Source organism: Pygoscelis adeliae, unplaced genomic scaffold (genome assembly GCF_000699105.1).
Source record: "Pygoscelis adeliae isolate BGI_AS28 unplaced genomic scaffold, ASM69910v1 Scaffold124, whole genome shotgun sequence".
NCBI lineage: Eukaryota > Metazoa > Chordata > Aves > Sphenisciformes > Spheniscidae > Pygoscelis > Pygoscelis adeliae.
The window spans coordinates 3,716,502-3,737,010 of record NW_008824791.1 but is presented as its reverse complement, the minus strand read 5'-3'; the positions used below and the strand labels follow the sequence as shown (position 1 = coordinate 3,737,010).

The 20,509-nt window shown below is 36.7% G+C and overlaps 1 protein-coding gene across 1 annotated transcript in view; it reads right to left on the bottom strand.

The window, feature by feature from the left end:
- Window positions 1-20,509, bottom strand: part of EPHA6 (EPH receptor A6) — a 493,783-nt gene that overhangs the window by 234,714 nt on the left and 238,560 nt on the right. The window contains exon 5 of the mRNA XM_009323940.1: window positions 12,230-12,565. Coding sequence (XP_009322215.1) covers window positions 12,230-12,565 — 336 coding nt within the window. The remainder of the gene's footprint in view (window positions 1-12,229; window positions 12,566-20,509) is intronic.

Below are 20,509 nucleotides of genomic sequence, written 5' to 3'. Positions count from 1 at the left end.
TATGGAATGTCCCTGTGGCCAGTTTGGGTCAGCTGTCCTGGCTGTGCCCCCTCCCAGCTGCTTGTGCACCTGCAGCCTTCTCGGTCGGCAGGGCATGGGAAGCTGAAAAGTCCTTGACCGGTGTAAGCACTGCTTAGCAACAACTAAAACATGGGTGTGTTATCACATTATTCTCACCCTAAATCCAACACACAGCACTGTGCCAGCTACTAGGAAGAAAATTATCTCTACCCCAGCCGAAACCAGGATACCTTATTAAATCTTTTTATCTTTAATTATTGTAAAGGTATCTAAACAAACTCAGTAGATAAGCAGGAATTTCTAAGTAGAAAAAGAACATAAAAGCAAAACCCCAAAATGTATAACCTGATTTTTTAACGCTTTAGGAAAGAGAAAAGTCTGGTCAGAACACTGGCCACCTACTAATAAGGCTAAGAGTGTAAAGCTCGCAGTTTCAGGTGTTTCACCTTATATCAAGAGATTAGAAGTACTCGTATAGCACGCTGTTCTTAAATCATTTACTTTCACAGTTACTCCACACTTCTATCAGTGTACAAGACAATATGTGACCCCACATCCTTCCGAAATAAATGTTATACTTCCAGTGTATTTTACTGATTAAGAAAGGACTAACGGCCCGGTTTGTAAAACAAGCCAGTTTCCATTAAGCATCTCAGTGACGGGGCAGAATTTTCAAAGGTGCTCAGTGAACTGCAGCTCTCAGTGCTTCCCTTTCACTGGGATGCTTAATGAGACCCGAGCTCCCTGGAAAACCTGTCAGTCCTGCAGAAAACATGCACACACTTTCCTTACTCTCTGTGAGTACTCTCTCACTCGGTGGAGCACCCACAGCGTGCATTGGTAATTGTGTAAGAGGTACCCAGCTTCTTGTGGTTAAGGGCTTTATTTTCTGCAGTTTTTAAATGTTCCTCTTATCACTACGTATTTCACAATACTCCACTGAGGAAATAGTGTACATATATCGGGTACTTAAAATGTTTACCTGCAAAAACTTAAACAGAAAGATGGGAAGACAGTTTAAGTGTAGAGTAATATAGAGAGTAAGGAATGGAGTACATCTCATCTACGAACATTTTTTAAAGTTTTGAACAGTTTCAACGAAAATGTAATTTTAGTGTTACATGGAAATGTAGCTCATGTATCAATCTGGTAAATATGAAAATATTACAAAATTATTAAAATATTTCAACAAAGTAAAATGATATTTTCTTATACAAACAGAAAGACATTAACATATTAATGTGTTTTTAATATTAGTTAGACTAATGAATCAGTAGCAAATCATTATTTTCACACAATTTATACATATATGGAAAGACAGGTTTGTATAATAAATAGATGCATATAGAAATAAAACTATATATAGTACATATTATGCATTTTTTATCCTTTAAATTATATTTATAGAAGAAATTCCAGATTGAGATTTTAATTAATTTTAATCCTCCATCAACTGAGAGACTGAATAATAGTGACTTGCTGATAAAAACTGACACATATTCCACCCACTCAAACTCTTTTTGAAGATGTTAGTCTTATTCTCCCTAAAACTGCATGAGAAAGCCACCTTTTTAATGACTGACAATATAACCATCATCTTAAAATGGAAAAATGGAAAAATTAATATTTTATTCACACTGCTGCTTAAAACAGCTTAGATTCATTATGTTTATGAGAATGTAAAGGTTATCTGGAAAGTTTATCCAGAATGCTACTGTATATACGAATATGGAAAAACAAGATCTGAATTGCTTTTTCATGCAGTAGCCTGCCTTTTGGAGTTGTTCACCACCCAGTATTGCAGCTAACATCTTGGGTGCTTACCTAGAAATCTCAGGCCATCTTTACAAACCAGTTGTGTCACAGATTAATGGTTATAACAGAAAAGCAAAAATTTTAAAGCGGAAGACAATGAAGCAAATGAGATGTTAGATAACTTGGAAAACAGAAAAAGATACCCTGCAATATGTCCCTGAACCTGCACAGAACTGCACTGATACATATTTTTGAATGCGATGCAAAATCATTAGAGTATCATGTTAATGCCTTACTACTGTGTTTGGTGCAGGTGGCTCTATGGGATACAGAAGTTGTACGGGCCAAGGGTGGAGGTTTTGGGACACAACTTACTTCCTTTTACATCAGCTCCTATGGGTTGCAACATGAGAAACTATTCACAGTGAAATTTAGCTTCAAAGATCTCGCAAACATCCCTTTGTTCATCTGACATTAATCACTTTTTCAGTATTACAGTATGTTGCATGTAACAAAAGTTACCATTGAAACTGGCACCATCGAACCTGATTGTTTCAGGAAAAGGTCAGGGAGATAAACGCAGATAAAACTATGCTCTTCTCCTAAAGATAATCTCCCAGCACCAAAATAATACACACCAGGGAACTAAGTTAATACAGCTCCGCAGTCAGACCTGTTCTCTGAAAAGGTACAGACTTTAATCTTCCATGCTGTCAATTTGCTTCTTTGACCACACAAAATTCACTTCCAAATACAAGCAAGCATTTTTAAACAGTATTTAAACCACATTAGAAAAATGTGATTTTCTCTATTTCCTCTCCAAAGATTTCATATTCTAGTCAGAGTCGCATTATTTATAAACTGAAATCAATCCTTTCTGTAAATTGTCACAGAGGGATGCTAAATATCAGTTAAAATATTTTCTCTTTATTAGAATAAATCATATCTGTGAATATATGGCAATGAGATATCAAAAATTCACCTCATGTCTAATTAGTAAATGACATTTCTAGCTTGACAGAAAAATGTACGAGTTGAGGGAAGAAGGCAGACTCCTATCTGCTCTATTGTTGGCAGACCGTAGCCCATCATCCTCAAACTATAGACTGAATTTCCTGAATCCCATTACTCCATTACCCTACCCTGTAAAAAAATTTGGTTTTAGTCCTCATTGATCTTCAATTACAGGATAAAAAGAATTGTTAGATAATTTTAGGAGAACAATCTAATTTTGAAAAACAGAGTTTATAGCTTAATATTATGTATATATGAACCAGTCATTGGAATCAGACAATTTGTTTTCCAGACAGGTTTGAGTTAATATAATAAAATGAGAATTTATTTCTAAACTGTAAAATACAGTATTAGAAACTGGCTGAACAACTTGTCAGTAACTTACGGGATCATACATCAGCTGTTTGCAATGCATAACAAGTTAGAATTTATGAGTCACTTAGATAATGCACATTAATCTCTAAACACTTCAATACAATTATAGATCAAGCACATGATTTAGAAGCTGCTGCATGTATTATTAAAAAGATATGGAAAAGACAAGTTTAAAAATATTACTTTATATTCAGACAGAATAAGCACAAAGAAAATTCTTGCAAATGTAGATTAATTCAATGAAGAATGAGATTTAATTAACACTGGAGCAATTTATAGGGTTTGCCATTAACTTCAGCAGAAAAGTTGTGACTAGTTATCTGAGTACTGTGAATGAAGGCAAAAGAACTCAGAAAGAGTAAAGGAGACAATGGGAGTGTTCAGGAAAGCTTAGCTGAGCCAGGCCTCCCTTGCTTTTTATCCATTGGGACATCTGTAACTGACTTCCAGTGAAACAGCTTTGGGACATTAGACCTAATTTTGCAATTAGAGATTTCTTGTAAATATTTGCTTTAAAATTTCAGTTTCAAATACTGACTAGTTTAGCGTACAAGATGACATTGTTATTCCAAGAAAGAAATATGGTGATCAAATTGGTTAAATTTGCTGAATAAGTTTTTTAAAAATTTACTAAATGTAATGTTTTTTTAAAGTTTATTTTTTGTAATATAAATTCTTTTATTCACATTCCTCTTCCTTCTCCTAAACTAAATATTAAGTGTGCATATCCTGGCTAGTATAATCTTTTCAGAGGAGCAATCTTTATTATTTGTGCATTGGAGACCCAGTATAAATTTTACCACAGTGGGAAAACATTTAAATATGTAACACAGATATGAAGATAGTAAACAGACGTCTCTCATTGTTAGTCTGGGCAGAAAAAGGTAAAAGCATGTTATTAGAAATATTATCTTGAAGCTAACAGAACTGTAAAATAAATACATTTCTGAAGCTTTAGAAACTATGTAATTTTGAGTCTGCTCTCAACCTTATTCCAATGTGCACAACTTAATGCCATTATTGTATATAAATGAAAACTATTTCCAATCTGTGAGCCTAAGGCAAATGCATATGGAAGAGTCACAGAAGTGGAAGGAGAAGGGTTGTTGAGTGTAATGAAGAAACTACATTTTAAGAAGCAAATGAATCGGAGCAACCTGCTACCGACATAATTGCTTTAAAGCAAACATCAGCAGAATTGGTTTGTAATTTACCATGTCCTTCATTTTGAACATGCTCCCTAAAGGTTTGCGTGAAAGTCATGACACCTACAAACACAATTTGTTTCAGATTGACTAGCCGTGATGAATGTCTTCCTTTACTACCCTTGACCAAAATCAGTCCTCCTGCCAAGAATGCAACAGAAGTCTTCATTTCACTTGTCATATACTGGGAACACCATAGTTGTGGTTGGTTTTTGGGTTTTTTGGGGGTTTTTGGGTTTTTTTTAAATGAAATAGCTTTCAGAAATGTTTAGGTAAATTTTGAAAACAGAAGGTTCCTAATCTAACTCTGAAGAATTTCGTAAGTCGGTCAGTTAACATTTGTGGCAGAAGTTTCTAATTACTTAAGTCACCAGTTTATATCCAAAATATCTTGCACCCTACCTTGACTAGAATGCTCAGTAATGATTCTTGTAACTATATATCATTCATTGTGAGAGGTTCCAGCTAACTGAAATGTGCTTGATTATCCTAACATGGTTCTTAGCTGAGTGATGTGCAGATAGCACCAATAAGCTTATTTGACATTCTTGTTTAAAATCACCAAAGTTGATGAATGAACATCTCATTCATCATGTGCTGAATGTCCTTCGCAGCTACTGACTACAATAGGAACAAACGAAATAAAGGCATATTTCTTATCCCAGTGCTGTATGCCTACCGATTTATTTGTAATGATTATTTTATGTTTTTCTCCACAAATGTCCCTTTTACAAATTGAAATAAACTATTATTATTAAATATACAATTGTTGCAGCATTTGGATGTAGTATTTTAGCGACTACAACTTAAATCAGAAACTTGCTGAAAATGCATGTCACAGACAAATTGCCAATGGTTATAAATAATAGTGTGCTATACAATGAAAGAAACTATTATAAAAGCTGAAAGACCACACTGGTAAGTATATTATGGGAAAAATACTTTACAGTATCGATTAACCTCTTTCCCCTCCTCCTTCAAACTAGAATCTCATTTTGTTCTCCTCGTATTGCGTAACTTAGAGAAATATACCTTAAAGCTATGCATAGTCTGACTAGCTTAATGGATAATACTGGTGAACGAGAAAGGAAAGTAAAAGGAATCAGGTTGACTTTTGCTGCATTAAAGAAATGGCTGAACATCAATACCTGCCAGCAGAAAAAGAACATATTTGTTAAAGAAAATTTATAAGTATTTAAAAAATCTTCAGGATATAAATCAAGATTGCTTTAAAAGCCATTTTTCACCTATGAATACTGTGTAATAATCAGGCATATGTGTGAAGAAACGTGAGCAAAAAGTCTAAATGTACAGAGGTGACCAGCAGATGAAAATCTGTGGGTAATAACTATGCTGCACAAAGACCTTGCCTCAGAACTTTGAATTTTGGCAGACCTGAAGTGTTCAACAGAGTGTTAGTTGAACAAGTCTGAGAATTGAGATTTAGCATTTTTGCCTTGTGGTTTTCTTTCCAACTGTAAATGCTTAATTTATATACACACTGACATAAATATGCGTATACATTCATACAGTTTAACAGACTGGCCTGAATACTCATTGCATAATGCTGAATAACTTTTTAAAATGTATTGTTTAAATGTATTTTTCAGAAGCGACTTAAAATAGGGAGTACACATCTCAAACTTTTTTTTTTTGTTAGTAATCCCTCTTACTGTCTTCACATCACATTCAGTATGGACATTTATAGAGTGTCCCTAGCCAGTAACCAATGAGTTAATATTTCTCTTCAAACTTGTCACATAAATAGCACCAGCAGCGCTGTTCTGCACTGCTCCCATGACAGTACAGGGTTTGGTTGAACTATCAATACAGCTGTAGGTGTCAGGTAAACAAACGCCATACATTTCTTATTTATTGTCATCTATGAAAATTTCATGACCTTTCTTTCATGTGGCTTGAGCTCTGGCAATGTCTGATGGAGGTTGTTTTGTGACTGTTTCATAACAGCCTTTTATGTGACCTGCTATTCCATTTCAACAATCAGCGATTAGAAAGAGCTGTTCCTTTAGATTTATAAACCATTAACAGAAACAGTTTGGAAGATGGTTCAAAGGGCTTCATCATGTCATTATGAAAAGAGCAGCTTTCTTGACTTTAAAGTTACAAAGGACAATCACATCTGTAGAGATTTGAGACTCGGGGGGAAAAAAAGGAAAGTTGACTTTTGATTAGGGTGAAAGTCAGATGCTACTATGGGAAGCAACTTAGGATGAGTGAACAGGGAACTCCCCTGCCACCCCAATGAGCATCCTGAAACTATACTGTCATCAGCCAGAAGGATTAATCCTGATAAACTGTCCTGGTAGTACCACTGAGATGCTTTTCTGACAGTCAGATGAGGCTCTTAACAACTTACACCATCTGCATTGTTATTATAATGCTATATGCCATTAATTTGTGGTGATACGGTCATGTTTATTCCTGGAAGAGACACTGAAATCCTTCCATGCATTCCTCAGTTCCCACAGCTCTAAGAGAGTGATAAGAGGTTGTTGTTGCTACAGACCATCCACACTGGGCTACAAATATGTCTGAGGAGCCACCTGTACTAGGAGCCACGAATTGGCCGTAATTTATTTTGAAAAAGGAATTAGATGAAAGGCAATCCCTTTCAGATGCTGGCAAGATTTTACCATCAGATTAGGAAACATCTTATCACCTAGTATATACCTGCCAATAGCTCACATAAAATAAAATGTATTAGACAAAGGAATCCTGCCAGATTTGCAGTTTCAGAGTCTGCTTGAAAACCTCAGCTAGTCACAGACTGCCAACACTAGACAGACACAAGCAAAACTAGACAGGTCTTTAATATAGTGATAGGGTGTGTGCCCAGACAGAGTGAAAGTCTCTCATGCCTCAAACTTTGTCCACTGGTAGCAGGTCTTTGATGTCACAGAGACCAGAGTCATTCACAAACTGCAGAACTGAGGAGGGAGAAAATGAGATTTCTGGGATGCAATGGCAGAAGGAGTATTTCTCTAGTGTAAGCTTTCCACCAAGGCAGAAAAGACATGCAGAAGGAGCCCACGAATGGAACGATGCCTGCGAAGTGTCCCATGGCTGGACAGTGATTTTAGGGGAGGTCACTGCTTTGGCACTTGCAGGCGAAAGGTAAGCTGGGGGCTGCCAGCATAGAGTCCCACAGGAGGGACATGATGTGGTGGAGATTCAGACCGGACAATGAGGAAACTACTCAGTCAGAGAAACACTATAGCTACGGACTGCCGCTCCTCAGTGATGCAGTTGAAATGGTGGACTGAAACGGAGCAGGCCACTATCTGTCTGTATAATCATGTACTCAGACTCTACTCCGCCTCTGCACAGTGTAACGTTGAAAACCCCCTCTGTTCTCAAGTAATACAACATATGAAAGCCCACTGAGTGAATGTGTATGTGGACCATTATTTGGAAATAGGAACTATTGTTTTAAGTTCTGTTTTGCTTAATTATTCATTATTTACTACTTCAATTATGTATGAAAAACCTCAAGTACTTCTGAATGTTCTTTAGGCAATGCAGACTCTAAGGCATGCTAAGAAAGGTATATAGTGACTATATATATATATATATAGACTATATATATAGTCTCTTGCTTCCATTAGTCATAAGAGAAACATAAATTACAATTCAGCATATAGTTCTCTGCTGCTTCACACAATGATTTAAAGTCGATTGAGTACAATTACTTTATACTCAGCATATTTACTGCTGTATAAAACTTTCTCCCATAAAGAAAAGGCATCCAGGCACTTTTCTGAACAACAGCATTGTTAAACATTTTTTGATGAGGCTTTTTTGAAAACATGTTTTACCTTTCAGTTGTTTACAAATTACTCTGGCAGTGATTTGGGAAAGCTCTTAATATGTGCTAATGTTCTTCCTTGAACAGGGACTTTGCTTAAGTGCTTTTCTGAGCAGAATCTCGTTCTGTTTATCTATCTGTCCATTTATCTGAATTTAAAGTAGGGATTATTTTGATATCTCAAAACATTTTGAAACAAAGCTATGCAAGAGTAGCATGTAGCTCACTTCCCTCATCTCTCCATCTGCAACATCTACACTTCCTAACACATCCCTACCTCATCCTTGTTTGCCACACTTGCTGGACAAGGGACAGCATGTGCTGTGGTCATACAGGAACTATATATATTCTTTCTTTACTGACTAGCCAATAGACAGGTTAAGTGGTCGGTCACCTGGCGTCTCTAGTCCAGTAAGCAAGCCTTATGTAGCTGAACCTTGCTTTTCGACTTGCAGACCCAACCAACAGCTTGGTGACTGTAAGTGGTCATTTTTCACGCTTCTGTTGAGAGCACAAAATATCTGTGAAATCTTTTTCTCTGTTATCAAACTCATGTTGGTTAATGGGTTCACAGTTCTTTATGCTGTCTGACAATGTGACCACAGAAACTTTGTTTCCTTATGAAGCCCGAGGGGGAAACCAAAAACATGGGTATGGAATTTACAAATATTTGTACAAAATTAATAACTAAAAAAGCAATGAATGCTACCAAATTCTTTTTATATTACTTACATTAATGTTAGTAATATTTTTTCAGTATTTGATCAGGTCTGGTAATGCTTTAGTCATCAAACCGCAGAGAGGTTTGCGGGATGCAGTTTGCAAAGCCTTTTCAAAGTGTTACTTTCCTTTAGTCTGCTTCTTGTCCTTGTTAGAGCTGAGCAGTGTACTTAATCTTGTCGATGCTGGTGATTGCATGAGGAGGTAGTTAAGATTTTAATATTAGTTGTGATAGAGGTCTGTGCATAAAGATGAGCCTTAATCAATTTTGAACTAGTTCAATTCTCCTGTCAGCAAATATTCTCACTCTTTGATGCTCTCAGACTACTCTGCTCACTAACTGTTGTAGAATACAATTCTTCAGTTTCTGTGGATGCCCACAGCACTCTTCATTGCATTACTTTATTCAGCAAAATGCCAACAGCAATATTTCCTCCAAAAAGAGAGAAAAAACCCTGAGGAACAAGCTCATAATTTTGCATGTTTAAAGAAGAATCTGTTAATTTCACATAAACCATCAAAAAGAAAGGGCCACTAGAGGGAAGTAAACCCAATATGCTCAAAGAAAATAAAATGCTAGCTCCTCAGCTACTGTAAATTATTACAGCTAACAGAATGGACTGGATTTACAAGAGCTGAAGATACTGTTCTATATTCTTAACAAAGATATGACATTGAAGAAAACAATTTATATATTTATAAAGAGGTCTATCACTTCATGCAACGTCTATACCAAAAACATTAAAACAGTATGTATGAAAAGATTACATGATTACATATAAAAAGGTAGTATGAGCATGGGATAAATATGTTGTGTAGGTATAATTTATTATAGATCTAGATCCTTCACATTAGACACACATCAAAAGAGAAAAATTGTTTTAAACCAATATGTTTGGACTTTTGGTAATGCAGTCCTTGTACACATTAAGATATTTTTGATTTGTTGTCATGTCATGCATATAATCTTGGATCTTTGTTTTATATGAACATGTGCACAAACCTGCAACACCATGCAATAAGTACTGTCCATTTCAGTATAAGTAAGATTACAAGGAAAGATTGCAACAGTGAGTTTACTCTTTGGTGGTATAGCTAGAAAGAAACCCACAATATAAAGGCAATTATTTAGTATTTTGGTAAATATGGCAAAAGCAAAACTATAAATTATTTACTAATAGCTGGCTAACAATAAAAATAAAAAGGTCACTAATCCTTTTATCTGAGAACTTTAATGTGACTTATAAACATTAATAAAGACTCTGCAACGTTCTGAAGCTTTAGTTCTACAGCTTCCTTTTCTGAGGTTAGATACTCTAGCTTTCTCCATTACACTTCCTATTTCTGACTAAAAGTAACTCACAAAAAATGTTCATTGTCCTCTCAATAATTCCATCACCTAAAACTCCATTAATTTTCATCCATATTTCATATGACATTATCTTTCTCTCTTTACTTCTAAATATATAGTTACCGTGCTTATGATTTTATACAACTACATGGTTTGTACGCCTACAAAATTGGTTTTATCTTTATAACTACATTTTATAGATGCCTCCATTTCATTTTTTACAATGCTTTCTCCTTCAAAGCTGTCTTTTTATATCCAAATAAACTGACAGATATTCTGGAAATCTGGTCTTAAATTCTCTGAGGCCCTTCCAACATCATTTTTAGTAATGTAAGAATTATTATAGGGAATGCAAGCAGCCTACACTCTAGAGTTTTCTGTCAGTGTGTCACAAATTATCAAAACATTGGTCTTTTCCCTGTTTTGAGTAAACTGCAGTGAAAATCTATATCCTTAAACCAGGAACAGACAACAGCAAGACATTTTTTAAAAGCCCACCACTTAAATACATATCACAAGCTGTGTTCACACAGCTGTTAGTCAGTTTAAAAACAAACCATATCTCTGGTGACCTCCACCTGTGTATGCTTGGTGACTTGCATTTAGCACCATGTAACAAAACATCTAAAAATAAGTATATATAGGGGTAGTTTCTGGCACCACATTTTTTTCCTTTAATTAGAACGGAAAAGAGAGATACAGGTTCACAACATGATACATAGCCTAAGAGCTTAAGGCAATTCTCAGTGCAAGGCGTATATCATTAGGCATCTTAGATAATTAGCTCTTCTGTTACCATCATCACATGAATGGTGAGTGACTAGTTTTCATGATTTTTCTAATCCATTTTCATGAATATTATTAGTATTACCATTGTCATTATCATCATCATCATCACAGCAAGCTGTTAATTTTTGTATGCCCAAAGGCAAACAAGTCATTACTTACTCATCAACAAAACTACTTGTCCCAGATACACAGGTAAGCAGATTTTTGCTAGGCTGATCAATGAAAGAACCCAGGGCCTTTCTACAAGTGGAACATAATAGGAACTTTCTGAACATTAGCACTTTTAGTAAATACTTTCATATTATCAAAGGTCTTCTACTCAAAACCGTAGTTTTGCCAGTTTGGTTCCTGTTCTACATTAAACACTTCAGCTACAGTTGCAATGTCACTGCACAGTAGGTGAAAACCATTTCTGGAACGAATGTCAGCAAGGGATAATTTTGAAATAACCTTCTCATCTACAGTAACACAAGCCAGAAGACAACACTGCTATATAGGTGGCTTTGTTGGTAACCTGTGATGCTGTTTCCTGGCATAGTAAGTATTTCTAGAGATGGAAGAGGAAAAAGTTGCAGAAATAAACAAGAATATAGAGCTCTTTTAGCTCTATAATGCAATAATGTAAAGTGGACAATTAAAGGAACAAAAAAATCTATTATGATACCTCACCTAAGGAAATGGCTCATCCAGATGTTGAAATATCTTACAGGGAAGCGTGCTGTATTAGTACTATGAAACATGGATACTAAAGGAAGTGAGTTCACTTTCATTTCATCTTTGAATTGTGAAATTGCAATAGATAACCTGGGGTGTTTTACTCTTTCAAAACGGAAATCGTAAGGAAGGACTTGGAAAACCACCAGATGCAGACTCCAGTTCTGATGAACCACTGTTACAGCTAGTCTCGGGTAGTTAAAGCTTGCACTTAATTTTAAACAGGAAGATACGTTTTTGTGCCCTGTGTATTGGAGTCAAGGGCCAACTGCCAAAAACATTTAATGCCCTCAGCAGCTTCCAGAAGCTGGAAGTCCTCACCAAAAGCACTTAAAAACGTGTAACAATCTGCAAAACATCCTAACTTGCTGACCCAGACTTCTAAGAAACAAAACGATCCCCCCAATAAGTGCATAGATGACAGGGGCACAGTGACAGACATGCAGTGCTGGGACTTACCATCTTGGTCTGTGGTAACCGTGATAGCTGTGAACTGCTTGGGAGAGAAACTCAGCTCCGAGACCCCATTCGTGGCTTCTATTTCGAAGGTGTAGTTCACGTGCGACACAAAGTCAAGCACTGTCACAGAGGAGTTGATGAGACCTGTGTGCCTGGGGATGAAACGGATACCTCCCCCACAAATCTCACACTGGCTGGCGTCCAACCCACATTTCTTACAGATGACACTGTAAGTGAGATCTTTTCTTCCTCCGGTATCGCTCGGGGGACTCCATTCCAACATGAGAGCTGTTTCATTGATGTTAAAAATCACATTCCTCGGAGCAGAAGGTGGCCCTGCAGAGAAGGAGGGAAAAGGCTGTTAAGTGACAGCTGTCTATTTTGGAGAAAAAAAAAACATGAAAAAATATTTTAGTTTTAAGGCAATTATTTGCAAATAGAAGCTAAGTACGTTTCAATAACAAATTCAATGGAAAAATGAAAAATTATCTAAATACTTACAATCCTTGAAAATTAAGCAGGAATAATAAATAGGTGAGATCATAAAGCTGAATAATCTAAACAAATTAGAATTAATGCAGAAGTAATTTAAGGCAATATAAAAACGACTTGGGAATGTCAAACCTAGACTTGGTAACACAAATTTGCACTAAATATCTGTTGATCTTGTGGAATACTGGGATAGAGCTTTAACCACAAAATTTATTTCCTTATTTTATGTCTAGTAATGTAGGCTTTTCCGATACTTATAATCTTTAATGTTTTATAAGAGTTAAATTGAATAATAAATAAATAACAGCTTTGGAATAACTACAAGAGGTAAAATTGTTTGTACTAGTTCTGCAGTGCCAGATATTTTTTCTATCCTCCACTGCTTATCCCCAGGTGTCCTGGTTTCAGCAGGGATAGAGTTAACTTCCTTCCTAGTAGCTGGTACAGTGCTGTGTGTTGGATTTAGGGTGAGAACAAAATTGATAAGGCACCCATGTTTTAGTTGTTGCTAGGTAGTGCTTACACTAGCCAAGGACTTTCTAGTTTCCCATGCTCTACCGACTGAGAAGGCTGGAGGTGCACAGGAAGCTGGGAGGGGGCACAGCCAAACTGGCCAAAGGGACATTCCATACCATGTGACGTCATGGTCAGTACATAAACTGGGGGAAGCTGGCCGGGGGGGGCCGCTGCTCGGGGACTGGCTGGGCATTGGTCGGCGGGTGGTGAGCAATTGCACTGTGCATCACTTGTTTTGTGTATTATTATTATTGTCATCATATTATTATTATTATTATCATCATTTTATTTCAATTATTAAACTGTTTTTATCTCAACCACGAGTTTTTCTCGCTTGTGCTTTTCCAATTCTCTCCCCCATCCCACCGGGGGTGGGGGGGAGTGAGCGAGCGGCTGCGTGGTGCTTAGTTGCCGACTGAGGTTAAACCACGACACCAGGGATTTCTTTGATGCTGTTCATTGGGAGAGTTAAGTGGCAACAGGCCAAGACCATTAGGCACGAGAGACAGTTTACAAGTTTTTTCTTTCCCACCTGGCACCTCATCAGCATCAGTATAACAGTGAAGACATCAACCTTGCAAGCTAAAGATCCAAAAGGATGTCCGCAAAGCAGGAGAAAAAATAATTCTTGAAGACTGTGGGGAGGGATGCAAAGATAGTAGCGGCAAGGCAGAGTATAGGAAAGCTCTCAGCTAGCCAGCAGGCAGTAAAGCTCTCTGTGTACTGCCAGATGAACCACGAGTGAGCACTTCCCATGGATCCCACAACAGTCAAGGTATGTCCACCTCAACAAGTTTTAAGCTGTTATACTGACTTACTGTGTAGGATCACATGTAAATCATCTCAGGCTTTATAAATCAGCTTCCACAGTCTGATGGAAGAACTTTACCACCTCATGATTTTTCAGATAGGAATTAGTGAAGGGGTGAAGGAAAGGCAGAAACTGTTAAAGGAAGTCTGAATAATCTTATTTCCATTTCTTATTATAATCTTCTTCCACTTAACATATTTCAACCAAGCACTTACAGACGTGGTTTTCAAAAGCAATTTGTGTATAGACCCAAAATATGCCCATAAAAATTATGTAAGAAACACAGATTTGGCGAAATGCAAGGCCTTCTACTCCAGGTTTTGATATATATAAGATGACTGTGGTAAACTCAACTGGCGATCTCCGGGTTTTTTTGAGCTGAATGAGTTGAATAAGCATTATATTCCCAGCTCTCAACATAAAATCACAGTGCACACGGATTGCTTAGCCAATGGTTAGCAGAACTTTGAAAACTTTCAGCTTGCTTTGCTGCTTTTCATGATTTATACAACCTGCCAGCAAGACTTAAGTATAAAGTTTTGATTGAGATACTGTTCAAACTTCGAGTGAGCTTTTCATTACTTCAGGGTCTCTCAAGCAGACTGAAAGACTGTATGAAACATTTGCAAAAGACATCAGCTAATTCTTACACAGAATGTATTTCACCCAACAAATTGAGTGGCTCAGTAAATCTGAGAGAGTTAGATAATTAAAATATAATGTCCTTTATAAAAACATTAAGACAATGAGAGAAGAACTAAATAAAGAAACAAAAGTATTGATCAACACTCTTGTAAAGTCCAGTTCAACTACTTGTAGGATGAGGGCAAGACCTTGTGCCCAAAGGATGGTCACATAAATGGTCAGAACTTTGCATTAGGAAGGAAAACAAAATATCAAAGCTCCTCCCAACATTTCATATATAAATCAGGATTTCAAATCTCAGAAAAAAAAAACAAAAACACATACTACTTTTTCCTAATAATTCAATTCCATTATTTCTTTTTTACCTTAAGATCCGCAATTACTACAGCACTGATACGCTGATTCGATTTTCAAACTTTTAGCTATTTATTTGACTGAACAAAATGTATTGATTTAGAAAATCCAGCCCATGAGTGGTTCTGAAATAGTCACCTACAATTGAAATAGATCCATTTATTCAAGTTCTTAATTTGTGAAGATGACCCTGAAAACTAAAATGGACCATACTTTAACAGAAAACATTACTATATCTTACATTTTACTAATAAACTATATAGTAGTAAAGATCTATACAGTTGTACCTACACATAGCAGCGAGAATGAATACTAACTTTAATGAAGGACAGAGGCAGTAATAGTTGCAGAAAAAAGGTCACTATTCACCAACATTTGTAATTTTTAAGTGATGCTATTTGTTTACTTATGTGGCATAAATGTGGGTATAAAAGCTGGAGTGCTTGTAAAGGGGAAAAAAGTTTGTATGGCATGGGAGGGATAATGTGAACTAATAAATGTTAAGGTTTTCTGTGAACTGTAGTTGAACATTTGAGTTGCTTTCTTCTTTCTGGCATTTATTTGTAACTTTAAAGAGCTGAGACTATGTTTTCATTAAAATGATTTTTGCCCTAAAGTAAATGATGAGTTAGCTGCTGGATTTCAAGCACTTGATAATTAAAATATTTGGAGGTGTTACATCGCTTTGCATTTTTTTAGTGGACAAGAAAGTTTAAAATATTTTGAATGTGTGAGTATTTATTCGTATATCTATCTGTGCAGAGTTCATAGTTAGTGGCCAAAAAGCCCCTGACAGTAAAGACCAGTTATTTTTCAGCATATCAAGGAATCATTTAGCTGAACGGTATGTGGCTCATTTGTACTGAAAATCGATATTTCTGGAACCCGTCAGATGAAAATTAGTTTTGTAATTCGCAGGTTTTATGGTCACTGGGATTATGTTGAGTATTTCCTTCCTGGTCTTTGACTGTGACCTTGTGATAAATCTAACACCAAAGCGTCTGAAATACTGTAGTATGTAAGTATTTATAGATGCAACTTGTTAACAAAGGCTAATTATATTGATATATCATTTTCCAACGGTGTGGAAAACAGAGACAAGGTATAGCCTTGAAGATGCTGATGTGGTCCAAAAGCTCCTACAACCTTAGAGTGTCTCAGATTTACAAGTCTCTAAACCTCCTGTAAAATTACTGTGAAGTTGATGGTTCTAGCTGCTCTGGAAAAGAGTTCTGAGATCAGAGTAAGCTAAAACTAGCACAGATTACTTCAGCTTCAGTTCTTCTTATTTATGTGCAGAAGACAGGAGTAATTATGTTTCCTCTAAAAACATGCTGTGAGAATTAAATAATGACTGCTCTCAACAAATTCCCACTGTTAAAACCAACGAGGAGTTTTAGGAATATGGAGGATGAGCCTTAATCGCACTTACATATGTGCATAACTTTAAGCGGATCAGTAATCCCCTTGAAATAATTGGTAATACTCATGCACTTAGAACTAAGCATGTGTGTAATTGCTCGAAGGACTGGAGCCAATGTTTTAAAACTGGCTTAAATTTATTCTTACATAAACTATAGCTATTATGACAATGGGTCATCATAGCTCAGGTTTTCTTATGTTACTTCATCAACTTTGGCAGGCCAAAACAGGAATTAATGTGAATCCAGGCAATAGGAGCGTTTTGCCTGGCTTTGTCAATTTTGATTTTCTATCAGATTTTTGTTATACTATATGTAGACGGCATCAGTAGAAGAACCAATACAGTAGATAAAATACAGTTTTTTTTTAAATTTATTTTTTATTTGTACTGGAGAGTGAAGGTTGTTATATTCATGATTTGGGACTTAATCCTCAATTGTAAGAAAAAACATGAATTATTGTATATTCACATTTCAATGAATAGGGACAACATTATCAATTATGTTAGGGGTGTCTGAAAGTATATGACTGTCCGCCTGCAAATACTGAAAAAAATCTCAGACACCCTTCATACTCAACGCCCCTCATGCCAATTTGCATGACGATTAAATAGCTTTTTAATTGCTGTTAAATTATGTCAGTTAAACTGTGATTTCATGCAAATATTAAGCTGTAATGACATGCAGTGAATCATTTACTAAGATTTAGAACTTGGAACAAAGAGAGACAATTAATTCTAATCCTCAGATTCAGCTAAATTATGTGTCACTGGGCTTTTATGAATGTGGCCTGATTGCTTTGTTATAATTTATAAATTATACAAAGATTATTTGACACATTGGAAAAACTTGGCAGCAATAAGCCTTCTGCAGACATCTGTGTGCAAAGCTCTCGGGGATTTCCATATATTGATTTTTAAGGAAAACAAGTATATTGGTGAAAATGATGGATCCTTTCCTCACAGCAAAATTCATGACTTTGGATTTTATGCAAGAGAGTAAAACACAGTTCAGATGGATGAGCATTAAAAAAACGCAGCTCTTCTGCTTCTTAGATGAAACACAGCCCGAGTGTGAGCCATGTCTTTTGCTTCATTTACAAATTATAATGTAAGAAGTATTTCTACACTCTCTGTGGAGTAGACTGGCATTGATGTCTTATGGAGAAGCAGGCCCCCTCCAAAAGCAACTGAGCTGAGTTTATGCCTCATGCAGTGCTTTGCACCTCCATCTTGCTTTGTGTATCCTCTCCCTCTGTGAAGGTGAAGTGCATTTTGCTCTTTATGGAAGGAGGGAGGAGCAAACCCAATGCTGCAGAAGTCTAGTGAGGGCAATGCAATGCAATGCAATGTTTTAAACACTACAGAGTGATGACTGTCTGGAAAAAACCTTGTTTTTTAAGTGAGAACTGTCCGTTACCAACTATTGGACTTAGAAGTGTGTGTTATTTGACTACTGAATTTACAGTGGAAGGGCAAAAATTAAACATCGTATTCTGAGAATACTCAGAATCAACATCTGGCTGTGCCCCTTGAGTTCGTAATTGCTTTTTTATATACATACATACATGTAGCATAGATAAGTAGTGTCACTTGATCAAGAATGCTGTATTACATTTTTTCCTTTTCAGATCACTTATTCTTTTTCTGAGGCAGGCAGGAAGAATGGAAGCCAGGGACTGCAAACCAATACTCCAAGTCTGAGCGTAATGATAAATTGCAAACAAGTATATATATAAAAATAACAATAGAGGCAGTAGAGTTAAAGGCTTCAAGTATGTTGCTTGATTTTGCTGCTGGAATACAGCGTTGACTCTTAAAAATAGAGGATACAGTTTGTGGCAGAGGTTATGGAACAGAGCATAAGTTTGTTTGGTTCAAAATTGTTTAAGCATAACATGAAAAGAGATGCATTCAGACTGAGACACCCAATATAAGCCTGCCTGCCTTTGACCTTGAAAAGATGGATCAACTTATCCAATTACATTATAGTGGGAAATGTTAGAGTTTATGTACAGAGTAATCAGACAGGGGATTAGATATGATGCTATTTGTTGCTCACTGTGTATGCAGAGAGATCACTGATAGAGTACTCGCATATGGCAAAGAAATACAATAAGGAGAAAAAGTAGCAGAAAGAGATTGATAACAAGTGCCAATCAAATGAAAAAAGACTAGGAGAAAGATTAACAATATATCCTAACGTAATTTTCATTCCTCTTATTAAAATCAGATTTCTATTATGCTTTTCTGCAAAGTGCACACTCTTCTTTTACAAAATACAGTTACATGAAGTAAAAATGGGAACTGTACAATTTTGGAAAAGCATACAGTATGCACTTTCATAGAATGAATGAAATTAGATTTGAAGCTCATCTTGAAAAAAGTGGATGTCTGAAGCTAAACTCTTAATTTCAAAGTCTCATAAATCAAGGTCCTTATTTTCCATAATGCTGCATATGCAAGTTTTCCAGTACTAAGGAAAAATTCTGGAGTGAGGAATACTATCTAACCCTATACAGGGATGAAAAGAGAGAGAATGATGTATCTACCTATCTTAGGCATATTGCTTTGCAGGACTTCAGGAAGCAAAATAAAATAGGCATGAATACAGTTAGTTCAAAATGTTTGAATAGGAAGGAATTTGTAACAGGAAGCCACTATTCATTCTGTGTTGTCGTGATTTAATCCCAGCCGGCAACTAAGCACCGCACTGCCGCTTGCTCACTCCCCCCTCAGCGGGATGGGGGAGAGAATCAAGAGTAAAAGTGAGAAAACTTGTGGGTTGAGATAAGAACGGTTTAATAGGTAGAGCAAAAGCCGCGTGTGCAAGCAAAACAAAACAAGGAATTCATTCACTCCTTCCCATGGGCAGGCAGGTGTTCAGCCATCTCCAGGAAAGCGGGGCTCCATCATGCATAACGGTGACTTGGGAAGACAAATGCCATCACTTCAAATGTCCCCCCCTTCCTCCTTCTTCCCCCAGCTTTATATGCTGAGCATGATGTCATATGGTATGGAATGTCCCTGTGGCGAGTTTGGGTCGGCTGTCCTGGCTGTGCCCCCTCCCAGCTTCTTGTGCACCTCCAGCCTTCTCAGTCGGTAGAGCATGGGAAGCTGAAAAGTCCTTGACTAGTGTAAGCATTACTTAGCAACAACTAAAACATGGGTGTGTTATCACATTATTCTCATCCTAAATCCAACACACAGCACTGTACCAGCTACTAGGAAGAAAATTAACTCTATCCCAGCTGAAACCAGCACGTGTTTAATTCAAGAACAACTCTCATTTAAAAAGTCACAAGAAAAATTTCTAATCTCTTATGTTACGTCTCGCATGTTGTCAAGATACAAATTTGCACATGAACATAAAAAATGCAGATCTGCCCCAAAAGTGTTTATGTAGAAAAGGCATTTTCTTACTGTACAGCCTTTTCTCTCTATTTAGTCAAATTGGCTCATTTTGTTCCTAACTTTTCAACTCCTTTTATTACAGTAAAGCATGACAGTTTGGAAGGAACAATCTAAATTCTACTCATATCTGTATCTTTGTTTATTAAATTTAAATTAGCTACATCTGCACAGACCCACCGAAGGCAGTAAGGTTGTATTTATGACAGAAACATAATTTTAATAACTGAGAGCATAATTTGAAACCAGTGGGGCTAAAGATATCACTTAGGGAATAATTTGGCCTGCAGACTCTTCATTACTGATGATGTGCAAGAAGATAAGAACGCAGTCTGCCTGTCAAGAGTCTTGGCGTCATTTCCAGAACTGACAATTAGTGAAATAATCATGATCATAGGTATAAGATGAATACATCTCCTGTTACAGTCAATGAAGGACTGATACCTTGCAGTCTAGGCTGAATGAGAGGCAATGCATGGTGACTGAACCAAGAGCAAGGCAGAAACTAGAATGTGGTTCACTGTCTCCTTTATTTCTTATTTCTCCCAAGCTGGGGTGAGATGGGGCACTGGTACCTCTGTTGTGGTTGATTTCTTCCCTGCCTCCACTCACTCAGTTGCTTTGGCTGACA